The 15799-nt window shown below is 40.3% G+C and overlaps 2 protein-coding genes across 5 annotated transcripts in view; one reads left to right on the top strand and one right to left on the bottom strand.

Moving 5' to 3' along the window:
* taok3a (TAO kinase 3a) overlaps nt 1-1896 on the bottom strand; it is a 77783-nt gene extending 75887 nt beyond the window's left edge. The window contains exon 1 of the mRNA XM_069682831.1: nt 1787-1896. The gene's annotated coding sequence lies outside the window, so the exon portion shown is untranslated. The remainder of the gene's footprint in view (nt 1-1786) is intronic.
* Nucleotides 1897-4079: 2183 nt separating this feature from the next.
* On the top strand, nt 4080-13556 carry suds3 (SDS3 homolog, SIN3A corepressor complex component). Of its 4 annotated transcripts, none has more exons than XM_069682888.1 (13): nt 4080-4240; nt 5881-5950; nt 6090-6145; nt 6785-6856; nt 7663-7682; nt 7806-7962; nt 8223-8318; nt 8507-8568; nt 8655-8676; nt 9197-9250; nt 9387-9492; nt 10593-10677; nt 12676-13556. In XM_069682888.1, the coding sequence occupies exons 1-13, from the start codon at nt 4129-4131 to the stop codon at nt 12772-12774; spliced, it is 1011 nt and encodes a 336-aa protein (XP_069538989.1). In that variant the 5' UTR covers nt 4080-4128; the 3' UTR covers nt 12775-13556. The 4 variants fall into 4 exon arrangements, with proteins under 4 accessions (XP_069538989.1, XP_069538990.1, XP_069538991.1 ...); XM_069682890.1 differs by lacking the exon at nt 4080-4240 and adding an exon at nt 4991-5055; XM_069682891.1 differs by lacking the exon at nt 4080-4240 and adding an exon at nt 5221-5286.
* Nucleotides 13557-15799: the final 2243 nt, after the last annotated feature.

Here is a 15799-nt window from a genome sequence, read left to right as displayed (position 1 = left end):
CTAGAAAGTTTCCCTGCAAGCACGGTTAAAAAATTGACCTGCTGCTGACCTCACTTCTGTCCAAAACTCTACAAGAGATTTAGCATAAATTGTATTATTTTGTATAATGAATGAAACATTATCCTGCAAATTGCCCAGTGAAACTGCAATCATAGATGCTGATCTGCCCTGGATATAATCAACAACAAGGAAGTGTGTCACTTTCTGTTCCCTCACTTGGTTTCATCGTCAATAGGTTGCAATATATCCTAGTAGATATGGGTGATGTCAGCTATGGAGAGGTCTTGCACAATAGCTCAGTGCCCTTAAAACAAAAGCATGTCAGCAAGTAGTGTCTAAAGACTTTAAGCCAAAAAGATGAAAAGAAAAGCAAAAACCCTAACAGCTAAGAATTAAATTTTGTTTTTAACTGACATCAGTTTGGCAGTACTTACTCAGCATATTTCAAGACAGCTTAATCATATTCTGCAAAACAAATGTGTGTAAAATGACTTAAATATGGATTTTACATACACACAATATCCCTTCTTGGCATCTGTGAGTTGAAAGAGATTAAGTCATTACCTTCTAAAAAATCGATTTGAATGACATGCAGGCGCAATACAGTCATAATTTGGGATTAAATGCGTTTTAAAACAAATCTTTGACACAGTTTAGCAGTGAGACACAGGTCTGCTGCCTCTCACTCATGCGCTCTACTCACAAGAGATGACATCATGTTGGGTCAGCTTGGGTTTTAGTGCTCAGCTTGCTATGTGCATCTGCCATTTCGAGCGCGTCATGTTAGCCTACATTTACTTTTATAACGGTGGTTATTTAATCAAGCACTGTTTCACATACAGGTGATGCCTTCATGTGGCGTCGAAACCAGAAAGAAAAAAGACATTAATGACGTGCTGTCCCTGTTGTCTGTGCATTTTAAACATGCACGATAATTTCACAATCGTAAAAACAAAAGTGTCAAGGATGCATATAATTGTCGTCTAGTAAATGAGTGCACAGAGACGTAGTAAATGTAGTAAAAATGTGGTTCGGGCCATGTGTAGTGGACGTTACAGCGTCTCAATCGAAGCCATTGTGACTGAACGTTGATAGTAAAATCTCACTCACAACAATGTAGGATGCAATGGAAGGTACCACAGTCGTTCTGGATGTGACACACTCACGCAGACTGGTGGACCACATTGCATGACAAGGCTAAAATAACACCTAGGACAAGTTAACATAGCGTGCAGCCGCTTCGTCGGCTTAAACCCCCCTCAGCTCTACACTTCATTACAACCTGTCATCCGTTCGCTCTCCATACTCACCCCCTGAGGAACAAACCAAACAGCAAAGCGTCTCCCCCGTCAGTTCACAACGTACGTATCCAAATATCAGCGTAGATTTGTAGCAGGTGCAGAAACACATCAATCAACAAACATGTACTCCGCTTAAAGACCTTTAAAGAGCAAACCTACGCACTTAACCCCAACGGGCTGATACTGCTCGTCTCAGTGCTCACCACCTCTGAGTGGAGTGTCGTTCAAACAACAAGCCGAACAACGTCGAAACCAGGCGGCGGTGGTTATTTACAACTTCAGGTGCAACCCATTAAGCCCCACTGCTCGTTTTTATCCACTTTAACCGCTTTGGCATTTAGCTACAGTAGCTTAGCCGTTGAGACAAGAGGAAGTGTCATTTCAGTTAGAGTGCGCGAGGCTATAGCGCGAGCAGTTAACCGTTAAGGGGGGGGGGGGGAACTGTGACAGCAACACAACAACAGAGGAGAAAAACAGCAACTCACCTTTTGTAAAAGTATTTGTGGTTGAGAAGCACTTCAGGAATAATTAGTCCGACTCTAAAGATGTCGATGTGACTTTGCGAAGTGCTGTCAGTTGGTCTGGACTTCCTGAATGACGGAGCAGCGGGAGCACAACCCCTCGCGCCCGTGTTTGACAGCTAGTTTGACAGACAGCCGGAAATAAAGTTGGCTCGTGCGTAGTGAAGTCTCCTCTGAAGAATCTGCACTTTCCAGGTGTATTTTCTTTCAAATATACACTAAATTGATTGATTTGCAAGTATCTCATACTCAACTGATAAACTCAAATCATATGCAAAAATATACAGCATTAAATTTCTCTTCCGCAATGCTGCTTTTAATAACAAGTGCTGAAGTAAAACTAAGCGACCAACAATCCAACACCTTATTTCCTTTGCAAATCATTAAACATGCATGGACTGAGTCATCCCGATTCTGTTGCAACTTCAGTGGTGCCAATCCAGTTTATGCCCTGAACGTACTCAGTACAATGCTGCCATCTGCTGTTGGACTTTTACATTTCAACTATAACGCTCTCAAGCAATGTACTATGTTCCTCAGCCCCAGGAAATTATTAATCAAGATCATATATTTCAAAAAAGATAGAAGGATGAAGGCAGCCTGGAATTCATGTTTACATAATGCCTCTGTTTAGACAAATCTGTATTTTTATTACAGGCTACTGTATTTTTATTCCTGTATTGTATTTTTATTTTCCTTTTCTGGCTTTTTTTCTCATTATTTTTTTCTTTCTGGATTAACTTTTGAAAAAAGCCTCAAGTAGACAGTTTCTGTAAATTAGTGTTTGTTAAATCACTAAAATGCAGTGCATCAGGTGCTTGTGTGTCATTTGAACAAAACAAAACAATTTGAAGGGCATTATAAGGTTGAGAAAACATTGCTTTATTTATGAATATCCTGTATGGCATTACTGTATTGACAGACACGGGGGGGGGGGGGGGGGGTTCCTGCCAGATTCTAAACGATGATGTAATATTTAAAGCTTCTCAAAGTAGCTGGTATTGACAACTTAGTGGTCATAGAAGGGGCTGCAACTTATATTTATTTTTATTATAAAGGATTTTTACAGTTCATAAACTAAATATTTTGTCAATTTAGTGTTGTCATTCCTTCCCATAGTCTGTCGAAATCTGTTAGCATCTGTAGATGCCTTGTTGTGTCTGACCAGAGATAGTTGGTTATCTGAAAACTGAAATTGCACAGGTCAATCATCTCGGTCATCAGCCCAGCACACACCCCTGATTCCGACCCACAATTCCTGGCTTTGGAGGTCAGGGCCTTATCCATCAGGCCAATGGGGATTCTGCATGCACAAGGGAGCAAGTGCTATTCACGTATGTATTTCCTGGTACAGGCTCACTGTTACAGTTGCGCTAAATGCTGTCTTGTTTGTCCGGTCCAAATCTGTAACACATCTGATTAACAAAACAGTAACACTAAATATTCACATTTTTAAAACTAGAGCATGAGATTTGTTCTTTGGGTAAAGCCTTACTTTCTACCGCTAGAAAAATAAATGATTTACCTACTTTTATATGGTTTTGACAGAGAGTCTATAAGTTTCACATACGGTCAGCAGCAAATAAAATAAGATAATATTTTGTCTATCATACAATGTAGTGAAACAGAACTGATGAGAGAATAAAATGGAAAGACTTCCCTGATTTGGATTTCTAGTATGATTGCTACAACTATATATCAGGGTGGTACAAGTGGGTTGGTTAAATTGTGCGTAATTGTGAACTTGACATGGGCAAGAGAAAGTTCCAGGATTTGTAGAAAGGAATAGCCTATGTCACTGTCTTTAAAGAGCATACTTGTAAAAAACACTGTTAAAGTATTTTAAGCAATGGAAAAGTACAGTACATCTTCAGTGGTGGCTTGATTGAATAACATTTAATTTCACTATAGAACACCCATTGATTTCCGCAGGTCCTCTTAAGTGGAAAAACTTAATGAAAAGCAAGCCAAGCGGGAGCCAAAACAACGAGACCTCACGGCAATTGATGTTCGGAAAATATGCCTGTTTACATTTTTTTTACCCTAGATTTAAGAGCGCCTGTAAAAACAATCCAATTTCTTTCCTGTATCATTTATAATAAATCTTGATTTTTCATCGCATTAAAAACTTATAAAGTATGTGCATTTCCTTATTACATGTTTATATTGAGGAAATGGAAAACAGGCATACGGTCAGGCAGCTCGATACTCAGGGGTCCTGCCAGTTGTAGGCGCTGTTCCAAGCAAGCTGCAAAACACAAATCGATTGTTTATTTTGTGTTTGTTTACATTTTCCAAGCGAACAAATGGCTTCGACTTTGCTATCACCTATGGTGGATTATTACAATGATGAAGAAGAACTCGATAGCGTGGATGACGATGATGATCGGAGTTTCAGAGGAAGAGACTCAGAAGAAGGTAACGTTAAACCAATTGACCAAAAGCTGCGGCTCGGTCTACTGTTTCGAAAAGAGACGGAAACGCGGGATTATTGTATAAATTAAACCATGAATTACATTCAATTAGAGTTTTCATAGTTCCATTGTATAATGCGACGCGCTTTGTTTTCAGCACTAATTTAAACTTATTGTATCCTATGCTGAATAGCTAGTCCAATGCTAGTTTTAGCCACACGTTAGCTTGCTAGCAACATTAGATGTTAGCTAGCAATTACCTAACTACCGACAGGCAGGTTTTTCCCAACATTTCAGAAGCAAGAAATGTAATCATGCTAAACTGCTAACACTGAGTGGACGTTTTCAGTGACGATGTAGAAGTAAGCACACGGTTAACGACAATGTCCGTTACGCACTGGGATTTGTTTACGTGCTAATTGGCTAACGTAGCATTTCCTTTCTAACGTTACGCGTGATGCAAAGCTTTAACATTTTTTTCCAATAAATTTTTTGATGTGCAATAAATTCTCGCAAACAAAACATAACTGCCAGTAAAAATTGTAATTTTAGACGTCTTATTTCACTTGGACTAACGTTGTTTTTCCTGATTGTATTCCAAAATGGGATAACTAACTACACAGCGTCAATAAGCACACTAGCCTAGCTAACTTTAGCCACGCAGCGTTAGCGCCGAGCATTGACAGGTCGGCAGGCAGGCGAAACCCTGCGTGCTGTGTCCACTGCACTGCCCTCTTCACACTATCCAGTGAGACAGGACGGGTTGCATTGAGAGAAAAGAAAGACAAGAGGAGAACAAGGCGATGACAGCACTACCAGGTTAGCTAGTTTCCTGACATTTACTTTTAAGCGAACAGCTGGAGTTATTTTGTCCTCCGGATGTGTTGACGGCTCTGTATAATGCTTAACTACATGGGCTGGAATCGGGTTACTGTTTAACAGTGGTCTGAGCTAACTTAAGCTAGCACATTAATGCTAACCGAAAATGAAAGCTGCTGTGTCAGCTTTAAACGACCGGGCCTTACCCCTCTCTTGTGTCGGGTTTTGAAGGTAACACTGACTAACCTAACTTAGGGAATCCGGTGCTTATAAACTTGGCTCCGAAGTTTGTAACATTGTGTTTACCTGAACATGTTAGCTTTGTCTGGAGAGAGTTGCCGGTTGACTGACAGCAAGTTAGCCGGGGACTGATTAATCCCACCATGCGGCAAATGCTTGCCACTCAGAGTAATTGCTAAATTTCTATCGAGCGTTGTATTAATGTAATTTTAGATCACTTCCAAGCATTAGCTTTGCCTTCCTGAACTTTTTTTCCTGATGTCGAGCCGGGAGTATAATGCATGCTCTTTCATGGCAAACTTGCATTCCCTGCTTTCCTAATCTAACACAACGGAGGGCATTCCCAAGCAGGGTGTTCACCATTACTTTACCAGTGCCACGCACGTCCTTTGATCCGCACACATCTCTGCCGCCTGTCCATCAAGATTGTGTTGTTAAAGCTTAAAAACGTTATTAGTATCTCATGCTACAAGAGTGATTGCATGTTTAGTATTTTAAAACAGACCCTCACTTCATTCTTCAGGTTGAGATACAAAGTGTTGAAATGTGATACCATTCTTCTCCTGTCATGCCCCCTTTTTCCAGACACGGAAGATGCCAGTGAAACAGACCTTGCCAAGCACGACGACGATGACTATGTTGAAATTAAAGAGCAGTAAGTGTTATGCAAGCCATGGATCCGTTGACCTTAATAAAAATCATTTGGAGGTGAAAGTTTTGAATGTTTGCCCTAATGCTGCACATGGTGACAGCAAATGTGATATTCTTAGCTCTGGTTTATTATTTCATTGCAGAATGTACCAAGACAAACTGGCCTCTCTTAAACGACAGTTGCAGCAATTACAAGAAGGTAATAACTTTTTTCTTTGTGACTGAAATCTTGAAGACTGCCGCACTTTATCTCAAGGGGTGGGATTTGTATAAGCATGTTTTTAGGGGATTTTAAAAGGACAGAGGCAAAATCTGACCTGTTCATCGTGTTGGTTAGGGATTACATCATCAGGCCATAAAAGGCCATTTCAGAGGGAGCCACTATCTCAGGCTATAAAGAGAAACCAGCTCAGGAACGGATAACTGATGACAAACAGGCATCCTCCACGAAAAGCTCATTTTGAATCCAAGTGTGTTTGTTGTTTACTGAAACAAACAAGTTCTGAACAGCTGGCTGGGCTGTTTTGAGGTACTTTAGCGCATGAGCTCTTAATTGCTCAGACTGATATTGAGTGACAGGCTGAGAGCTCTTTGTAGATCACAATGTAGGTGCAGTGTCCGTGTAATCTTGTGTAAACTGTGGGTGGGTGATGAGAGTCTGGTGAGTTGTCTAGAAACATTGATGACATCTTTTATGGAAACATCTTGTATTGGAGTTGAGAATTAACTTCCCCACACAAACATCTAAGTCATACTTTAATAACGGCACACAATTCTTTAAACAAAGCAGTGATTCCATAGATCTTCTGTTTTTGTAAGTGTCACTTTCTCTTCACAGGTACGCTGCAGGAATATCAGAAGAGGATGAAGAAGCTGGACCAGCAGTACAAAGAGAGACTTCGAAATGCAGGCAAGTTTAGCAATATTTTTTAGATAAAATACATCTCTGTGCTTTGCTTCTGATGCATCCACAGCAGCCATGTTTGGAGTAGATGATTGAAAACATTTCGAGAATCCTGCTTTAGTTTGGTTCGTCTGGCCAGAGGAGAACATTTAGCAGTTAACAGCAGGCTAGGAAAAATAACCTTGCTCAAATGCAAGAGTTTCTGCATATATAAAGAGAAGTGTTGGCTATGAAATTATATACAAAGCCTTGATTGAACCCCTAATGTTTACATGTGGTGTCCAGCAGGTTCATAATTAACCAACATCAACTGCAGTGTGGACGTATGTTGATATAAGCATAACTCAGTGTGGTTTTAAGTGGTATGAAGACCATAGATCATGGCAGAGAGTGTGAATAATGCTAGGCAGACATAGTTCTAATTAAACCCATTTTTTGTCCAGACTAATGTAAGTTTTTTGCTAGATCAGTCGTCTTTTAAAGTCGTTTGGTTGCAATGTTGGACATTTTGGTCGACTGGCTTTGAGTATGAGCATTCGAAAACTACAAGGCAGCCGTCCAACATTTTTTTGTCACTGGTAACTTTACTTTTCTTGACTCTGTCAGGGTGCATAATCAGCCCTTTTTCCTTTTCTCGCTGTGTGTGCCAGAATTAAGGGTACAAATTAAAAGTAGAAAAATACTTTGCACATCTAAAAAGAATCCAGGTTTACCAGGAACATTCTTTTCTCCCTCATTTTTAAGTTCATAGACATTTGCTAAAAGCAGTAGTAAAAGGAACTGACCAGTTGTGTTTGTCTTCCCCTTCACAGATCTGTTTCTGCAGCTTGAGGTGAGTATAAGTCATCTTGCTGACCGACTGATGTAGTTTATACAGATTTAACATTTTCCTTTTGACACTACATAGAAAATGATCCCATCTTTTTTCCTTCATTTCTGTCTCAACAATCTGCAGACAGAGCAGGTGGAGAGGAACTACATCAAGGAGAAGAAGGCGGCAGTGAAGGAGTTTGACGATAAAAAGGTTGAACTGAAGGAGAACCTAATTGCAGAACTGGAGGAGAAGAAGAAGATGATCGAGAACGAAAAATTAACAATGGAGCTGACAGGCGGTAAGGGAGCCAGAACAGGGATTATTAATCAGGGACTTGCTCTGCAGAACAGAGAAATGTGGTTAAAAAAAAGTATGTGGGTGGAAGTGAGAGTTCTTCTCTCACACACTTAAATATTAAGTTGTCTGATTAAAGCACGACTATAAGACAGTACATTTTAGACGCTCCACACTTCTAAAGGTTGGGCTTTCTGAAAACGGATAATAATATTTGGATGTTACTGTTGGCGCTGAGTTTGTCATCATTTCTTTGACACACAGACTCAATGGAGGTAAAACCCATCATGACTCGGAAGCTGAGGAGACGGCCCAATGATCCAGTCCCAATACCAGACAAACGGAGAAAACCTGCACCAGATATCCTTCACAGAAACTGGCAGCCTCTTTTTAGAATAATTGGTTGCTATAGATGAATTTGTGATGGGTAAATTGTTAGGCATGATGTGCACCTTCTGAAGAAGTTTCTCGGGGTATCTGGGTCAGCTTATACATGTTTATCTGGAAGCTAATCTTGCATAAAAAAAGCCTTCCTTAACTCTTCAAACCTCAGCTAAATTACTTGTTAACAGATGAACAGATAATGGAAGATCTAAGAACTCTTAATAAGGTGAGTCTCTCAGAATTTCTTGATATAAAGCTTTTCCCTGCTGAATTTAATTTTTTTTAATTATTTTTTTTTTCACTCTCTTCCAGCTAAAGTCACCAAAACGGCCAGGTATGTTAGTTTTCACCTTCCACTTGTGATGCACAATGAGTTCTCTTAAGATGTAGTCATTTAAGGAAATTTCTTTTTTTTGCTGAGTCAGATGAGAGAACTGACGACACTCTCTCGTCTAGACTCTAAAAATGAAACTACAGGCTGAGGCTGGTATGCTTAGCTTAGCACAATGACTGGGAACAGGGGGAAACAGCTAGCCTGGCTAAAAATCTTGTGTCTTTTTTAGGCCGGCAGCTAATTTAGACTTTAGTTTATTTCCACATGTATAATAAGAAAATAATTTTGGAGGAGAATTTGGAAGCCAAAAATGGCTAGTTATTTTGGAAGTCTTGTCATCTACAGGAAACTTCAGGAAGTAACACCCCATAACACAGCAACATGTCATTTTTACACTTTAGGCTTTGTATGGATTAAACCAGCAGTAACATGTTAATAAGTAAGCTAGTATGCACATTTTGGTATCTGTTTCCCATCTCTATGCTAAGCTAAGCTAACCTGCTGCTTGCTGTTCCCTCAGACATACGGGACAGTGGTATCAACCCTCTCATCTCTATTTCCTCTCAGCAAGAAAGTGAATAAGCACATTTTCAGTATATATAATAAATATTATAGATAATTCATACCTTTTTTTATAATATAAGAACATTTAAATTATCTGTACGTGAGTTTTGTAAAGTGAAACTCATCAGGTGTTTCTCTCTCTTTAGTGTCTCCCTCGTCTCCAGAGCACGTCCCCTCAGCTCCCATGGAGAGTCCCTCGCAGCGTTACGAGGCCCGCATCGAAGAGGGGAAACTTTACTACGACAAAAGATGGTACATTCTATTTTAATGAGACTTATATGTATTTAAATGTATGAGATAAACACATTCCATAACAAGGGAAAACAGACTCACAATCTGTGAAGACAGGATGATAAATAGAGCAAAAAACAACATTTAACCAGCACATAACAAACAAGCTCAATCTCAGTATCCTTATGTCTGATAAACTTAAATATGTTTAATATTTATTAACATATAATATATAAAACTCAACTGTCAAACAAAAGATGATGAATTTTAGGTTATAATCCGGGCGTCTAAGTGTTTCCCCTAACATGTCTCACATTGCTTGTCCCACCACTAGATGGCCACATTGCCCTGGGTTTGATGGTGTATGGTTGGTTTTTAATAGACATTTTATAACCTCTTTGATGGACGCCTCTTTTTGTCTGGGCTACAGAAAGAGATATTTCTTAGTAGCCGCTGAATAAGTGCTGGTGCTTGAAGCCAACATAAAAATACATATTCACAGAAGGTGGCTGCTGCATTAGCACCGGTGCTCCATTCTGCTGTGACGCAGAGATAAAGAGAAAAAAAATCCATGACCAGACGCGGCTCTGATGTCCTTCTGTTTGAAAGCAGAGAACTGAAGCAGACATGTGTCAGAACATAAGGTCATATAAAGAGGGGTTAAAAAATATGAGAATTCTGTCTTATTAGCTGCTGTTATGGACAAAGGAAGTCGAGAGGAGCGAGCTGTGAGATATGTGCACTTTTCCATCAAGGCTAAGTCTCTTTTATGCACCGCTAAAACAGACGCCACCACCGGAAAGCCTTCACCAAGAGCTGTAGGGAGACACATGCGTCATTATTCTTCTGCAAGCCCTTAATGATGAAACACTTTTTTTGTCAGTCTCTTCTTCCCCTGGGTTGGCTTTGTCCTCTGACAGTTTGCAGCCATTAAAAAAAAATTACAGACTTTTTGTTTTGACTTTCCACTCCAATTATCTATTTAGTGCCATCTCAGGAGGAATGTGGTTTATTCTGCTGGGTGAAATTATGGATAATGAACGCCTCTCCTGTCTGCACTTATGCCTCTCCCTCAGTGCTCACCTTGAATGCTGAATTAATGTTGTTTTTGTTGCTGACAGGTACCATAAGAGCCAGGCCATCTACCTGGAGTCAAAGGACAACACAAAGATTAGCTGTGTCATCTGCTCGGTGGGGACCAACGAGGTGAGCTTTTGTTCAAATGTAGCTGCCTAAAAGATGAGGCTGGTGATAATTTCTATTCTGCTTTTTGTCAACAATAAGAGCAATGAATTTATCCCATTAAAAAATATTGTCTCTGCAGCCAAAGCTTGAACTTTTTTTATGCTGAAAAACATTAAAAACGCATCAGTAAGCCACTCTGTCGCACTGAAAACTATGTTTTCTATGAACAAGAACACACACACACAGTAGCTTCTTTTGAGTCAATACCATTATGCTGCATTTAAACCTCACCAAAGCACCAAATGTATTTTAAGCAACAACTTAACACAGTCTCAGTATTTACTCCTGTCTGGGTAATATTTGCTTAAACGTGCATACATACAGTACCCAGCTGCTCTATTACTGAGTCATTGTCCGTTTTGGCTGGTTGTAGATATTGATGGTTCACATTGACATGTCTCACTAGTGACAGCTGCTTTGAATGTGTTCTTTTTATACCGCTATTCTGATAATCAACACCTCCAGTACAGCTTAAAATGATATAATACTTAAAGGTATAATCTCAAAGATCTCAGTTTTGTTCTCTTTGGCGGCACCTATGGTGATAAACGGTAATTGCAGGAGCACACTTCCCAGATATCCAGACAGTGTTGCATGTGTGACGTCCACGGTTGGCTCCGGTTGTAACTCTTGATTTTCCTCGCTGACGGTCGCTTTCCTTTTTAGACTGTTTGCCTTCATCTGAGCAGTAGATTACTGTTTAGTCACAACACTTGCAGAAACCGAGAAAGCAGCCGCTTAGCTCCGCCTTCCCTCTCTGGCAGACCAACCACTGCTGGGTGATGAAGAACGCGTCACTAATTGGGCGCCACTTGTTAATTTTTTACTATGAAAGTCGCCACAGACACCCAGTCTGTAATCCTGCAAATGCAAAGGCTTTCATCTTTGTGTTACCTCATTCGACGGTAGATAGTGACTAAACAGACATTTATTTAAATGTAAAAGATTATTACTTTAAATTTTAGTTATTTCACAAGAAGTCAGTTCTTCTTTGCTACTCTAAAACAGTATCCTACATATTGTTGCGCCCCACCGTAAGGCGGCCCTATGGAGATAAAAAGTATGACCAATCTGACTCAGAAATAACCATGTGAAACACCTTAAAACACTCCAGTAAATGGGATTTATTTAAGGAAATCAAACAAACGAAACATAAACTGAAGTCACCTGAAAATAAACAAAAACACAAAATCCCTGCTCAGAGGCAGAGCCACAGCAGTCCCCACTCCAGAAGCCTCTGTCTTCTGATGTCATGACTGGGGGTTTTAAGCATCTAAGAGCAGGTACACCTCATTCAGCAATCACCTGGGAAGAGCTGGGAAGACACAACAGAAGGGGAAAGGGACAAACAGAACAGGGAAACATACAGCCATAACAATCTGAAGTTACTCCATACTGCCACTGTGGATTAATCATCAGGGTCTCTGGCAACTACTGTATCAGAGCGATGAAGAAGAAATGATTTAGTTAGTTAGCTTAGAGGTATTGATATGTCCGTAATGTTGTAATATTTCTTCAGTGAAGTATGCAAGGATTCAATTTCAGTTTCGAGCCGTGTGGCACAGGTGAATGTTGCCCCCTGCTGGAGACATCAGCTCACTGGCTGTCCTCTGATGAGAGAAGTGAGAGAAAGGGAGAAAGGGCTGTGTCAAAAACTCTTCAATACCAAAATATTATTTATTCCTAGATGTATTTATGTATATTCTTTTTTCAGTTATGATTGACTGTCAAAGTAGATAATATAAGGGATCTACCGCAAACATTCAGGCTATAGTATAGTGAATAGCAGTCATATCGAATCCATGCAGGGTCAGTCGTAAACAGCTGATAAAATATAATAATATAGCTTTTTTTTTTTTACTGCACACTGATAAGAATCAGTTTCAGGGAGAAGAAATGGTATCAGAACTCCTCTATAAATGATTGTACTGAGAGATTGTATCTGTGTTTGTTCTCCAGATTTGGGTGAGGAAGACGAGCGACAGTACAAAGATGAGGATCTACCTGGGGCAGCTGCAGAGGGGAGCGTTTGTCATCCGTCGGCGGTCGGCTGCGTGAAACATCACCCCTGCCTTTCACAACCAACACCCATCTGTTCATTTATCCATCCATCCGCCCTGTTTTTCATCCACTGTTTCCCTATTTGGTGCTTCTCAGCTGAGTTAGACATGTGGCCTCTTATTCTTCATCACATAAACCCCAACGACAAACACACAGTCTCATCAGATTGAATCCCCACGTAAACCAATAACAACTGTTTTCCAGCATTATTTGTCACTGTGTGGCATGTGTGTGAAGGCAGTTAGTGCTAATAAAGGAGCCTACTTTGATATTTTTTTTGTCTCCTGCTGTCAAAACAAGTCTTTTCTACACCATGCATTCTTATTTACATTCATCATTAAGTTATTTTTCCTGAACAGCTTCATGTCAGAAACTGCCTTCGAGCCTTTCAAGCTGTCTCACTGGTGACGTGTAACTAAGCAAGCACTGAAAACAGACGAGGAAGTAGCTGCAGGTTTGGCTGATTATCATTAATCCCTTCACTGAAGGAGTTTCCTGCCATTTTCAAAAGAATAAGCCTTTTGCACTGTCATCAACACATGGAGGCTGCTTGCTGTACTGATGCTTTGTCCTTACAACATGTTTAAAAGTCCTTTGTATGAATTTTTATTTGGAAAAAATGTATTTTCAGAAGTTTATGTTATATTGTCATTTCATGTGATCCTCTCCATATGTGAACAATCTGTATAAGTTCAACTGTATTTGCATGTGGAGCGTCAAGTTCACTGTTGATTTGTACTGCGTTTCATTTTATTAAAATATTTTCTTTGTTTTAATAACATGATGAAAAGGTTAATTTCTTAAATATTTCTTAAATGCTTTCGCCTCTGCAATCAGCAAAGTGAAATACAGAATGTGTCGACTTCCACTTGACTCAAGCATCTATTGTGCTAAATCGTGGCATGCCAACATCATGTAGGCGTCATACTGTATAAAAAGATGGCCGACATGACAGCTCCCAAAAAGTGAAGCCAAACCCTCTCTATCGCCCCCTGCTGACTGGCTGCAGTATAGGTCATAAAGCCCGCCTCCTCCATTTTAACAGATGGGACATGAGTCAAACTATAAAATCAAAATACTCGTCAACATTTTTTTTCTCAAACATGGTTTCTGTCATTATAGTTAGTTCTTATCATGCTGATTTACGTTAGCTCCGCCTACCCTCTCTGGCAGACCAATCACTGATGGGTGATGGAAAACGCGCCACTAACTGGGTGCACAATCACCATTGTGTTACCTCATTCGGCGATAGATAGTGACTTAATTGACATTTATTTAAATTAAAATGTTGGAGATTATTACTTTAATATAAAGGTAATGAAATCTCTGTGTTTTCTCTATCACTGCTTGCTGACCATAACATCTGTAGGGGCTGTTTTTCCACATCACATTGATTTGCCAGCTTCTCTAAAATCACCCTGACCGAGTCACCTCTCACACAGGTGCTCTCATCCGTCCCTCCACTTTGTAAACAGCTGAATTATTTGGCATTCAGCGCGGGTGTCCGCCGGCCGAGCAGCATGAATTTTCCCTCTTGTGTGTCCTATCGCTTTGACCGGATGGCATGTTTCACTTCGCCTGACGTAATGACACAGCCTGACAAGGAGGGCAATTACTGTTTTCCATGTTGCACAAAATGCAAGGCTCATCTCAAAAGGCTTGTTGTGCAGAAGCCATCAGGTGTGATTGCTGGGTCTCCAGCGAGAGCATGAAATGAGCTGATAGTGAATGTGATGCCAGTCTGATCCCTTATTGCATCCCGAGCCTGGCGTCTGGTCAGGGACAGAATAACATAGAAAGTGGTACTTGATGTGAGATGTGTTGGCGTCAGTCTCACATCTAACCACTGTGTTTTATCATAGCGGCCATTTAAATTGATCTGGAATCAGGAGCAGGGCCAGAAGGGTAGGCAGACCCAAAACAGACAGAATATCTGATTGATCCCCTCTGATACCCCCCAAATACCACAGTCAGTGATTGAAGATTTTGTCCATGAAGCAACTACAATATAACAGTGGGACGTCAAATGGTCAAAAAGAAACACAAAACCCCAAAAGCCCACAAAGATACGACCAAAAAAGGGGGCAAAATTACCACGAAGACACCAAAACAACCTCAAAGACGCACACAACAACAACAGAGGGGCAAAATGACCACAAAGAGACCAAAACAACCAAAAACAGAACATATATGACCACAAAGAGACAAATATTTACCACACGGGGTTAAAAAGGAAACAAAAACAAAAAAATGGCCACCCAGTTACATAACATTACAAAGAGATGTCGAATTGGTCCATATAGAGACGATGGACGACCACAAAGACGAACAAACAATTACAAAGAGATGAAAAATGACGACTTAGACCCAAAAGTACCATAAAGAGACTTAAAATTCTTATTTTCTGTCCATTGTTGTCAGTTATTTGGGCTTACCGACCATCTACCATCCCTACCCAATTGCCAAGGGCGTAGGATTGGGTAGAGATGGCAGGGACATGTCCCAACCAATATCCAGAAATGACTGAATTGTTGCTACAAATAATTCTGTCCAAACTACAGTTGTTGCCCTTACAACAAGCAGAGTCCTTCATATGAGACAGAAGTCTCTCTGTCTGTCACTGTAAACAAGGACTCCAGTCTACAGTTCACACGCTTCCCAAAACAAAGATGATACAGCTACATGCCTCATAATCAAATAACCACTTTTTGCGCCGCATCCATGCTGTCCATATTCTCTCTCCCCCTCTCTCTCTCTCTCTCTCTCCCTGGGTGAGTGCAGTTTGTTTAAATATTATAGACAATAATATTAATTAATATCGCTGCCCTAAGGTCTTTGGTTACAGCGTGACATCTGAAATGGAAACACCTCATCGTGAAAGCGTGTGTTATCAAAAGTTGCAACCTGCAGCGAGACGTGTCAAACAAAGATCAGCGTTCATATACTTCAGTCATTTCTTCTCTTCAGTCTCGAGCAGTGATGAAACAATGATCACCTGATAGCAGTTATTTGTTTGTGAGTT

The sequence above is a fragment of the Semicossyphus pulcher genome, unplaced genomic scaffold (assembly GCF_022749685.1).
Source record: "Semicossyphus pulcher isolate SPU_LCO1_2020_fin unplaced genomic scaffold, fSemPul1.0.p SCAF_6, whole genome shotgun sequence".
NCBI lineage: Eukaryota > Metazoa > Chordata > Actinopteri > Labriformes > Labridae > Semicossyphus > Semicossyphus pulcher.
This window is presented reverse-complemented; position numbering and strand designations above follow the sequence as displayed.

What these genes read in the sequence shown, in the direction of transcription:
- suds3 (XM_069682888.1), top strand. Translation starts at nt 4,129, where the DNA reads ATGGCTTCGACTTTGCTATCACCTATGGTGGATTATTACAATGATGAA. An exon ending in GTTGCAGCAATTACAAGAAG is followed by an intron (nt 6,146 to 6,784) that starts GTAATAACTTTT and finishes TTCTCTTCACAG; the next exon opens with GTACGCTGCAGGAATATCAG. An exon ending in AACAATGGAGCTGACAGGCG is followed by an intron (nt 7,963 to 8,222) that starts GTAAGGGAGCCA and finishes TTTGACACACAG; the next exon opens with ACTCAATGGAGGTAAAACCC.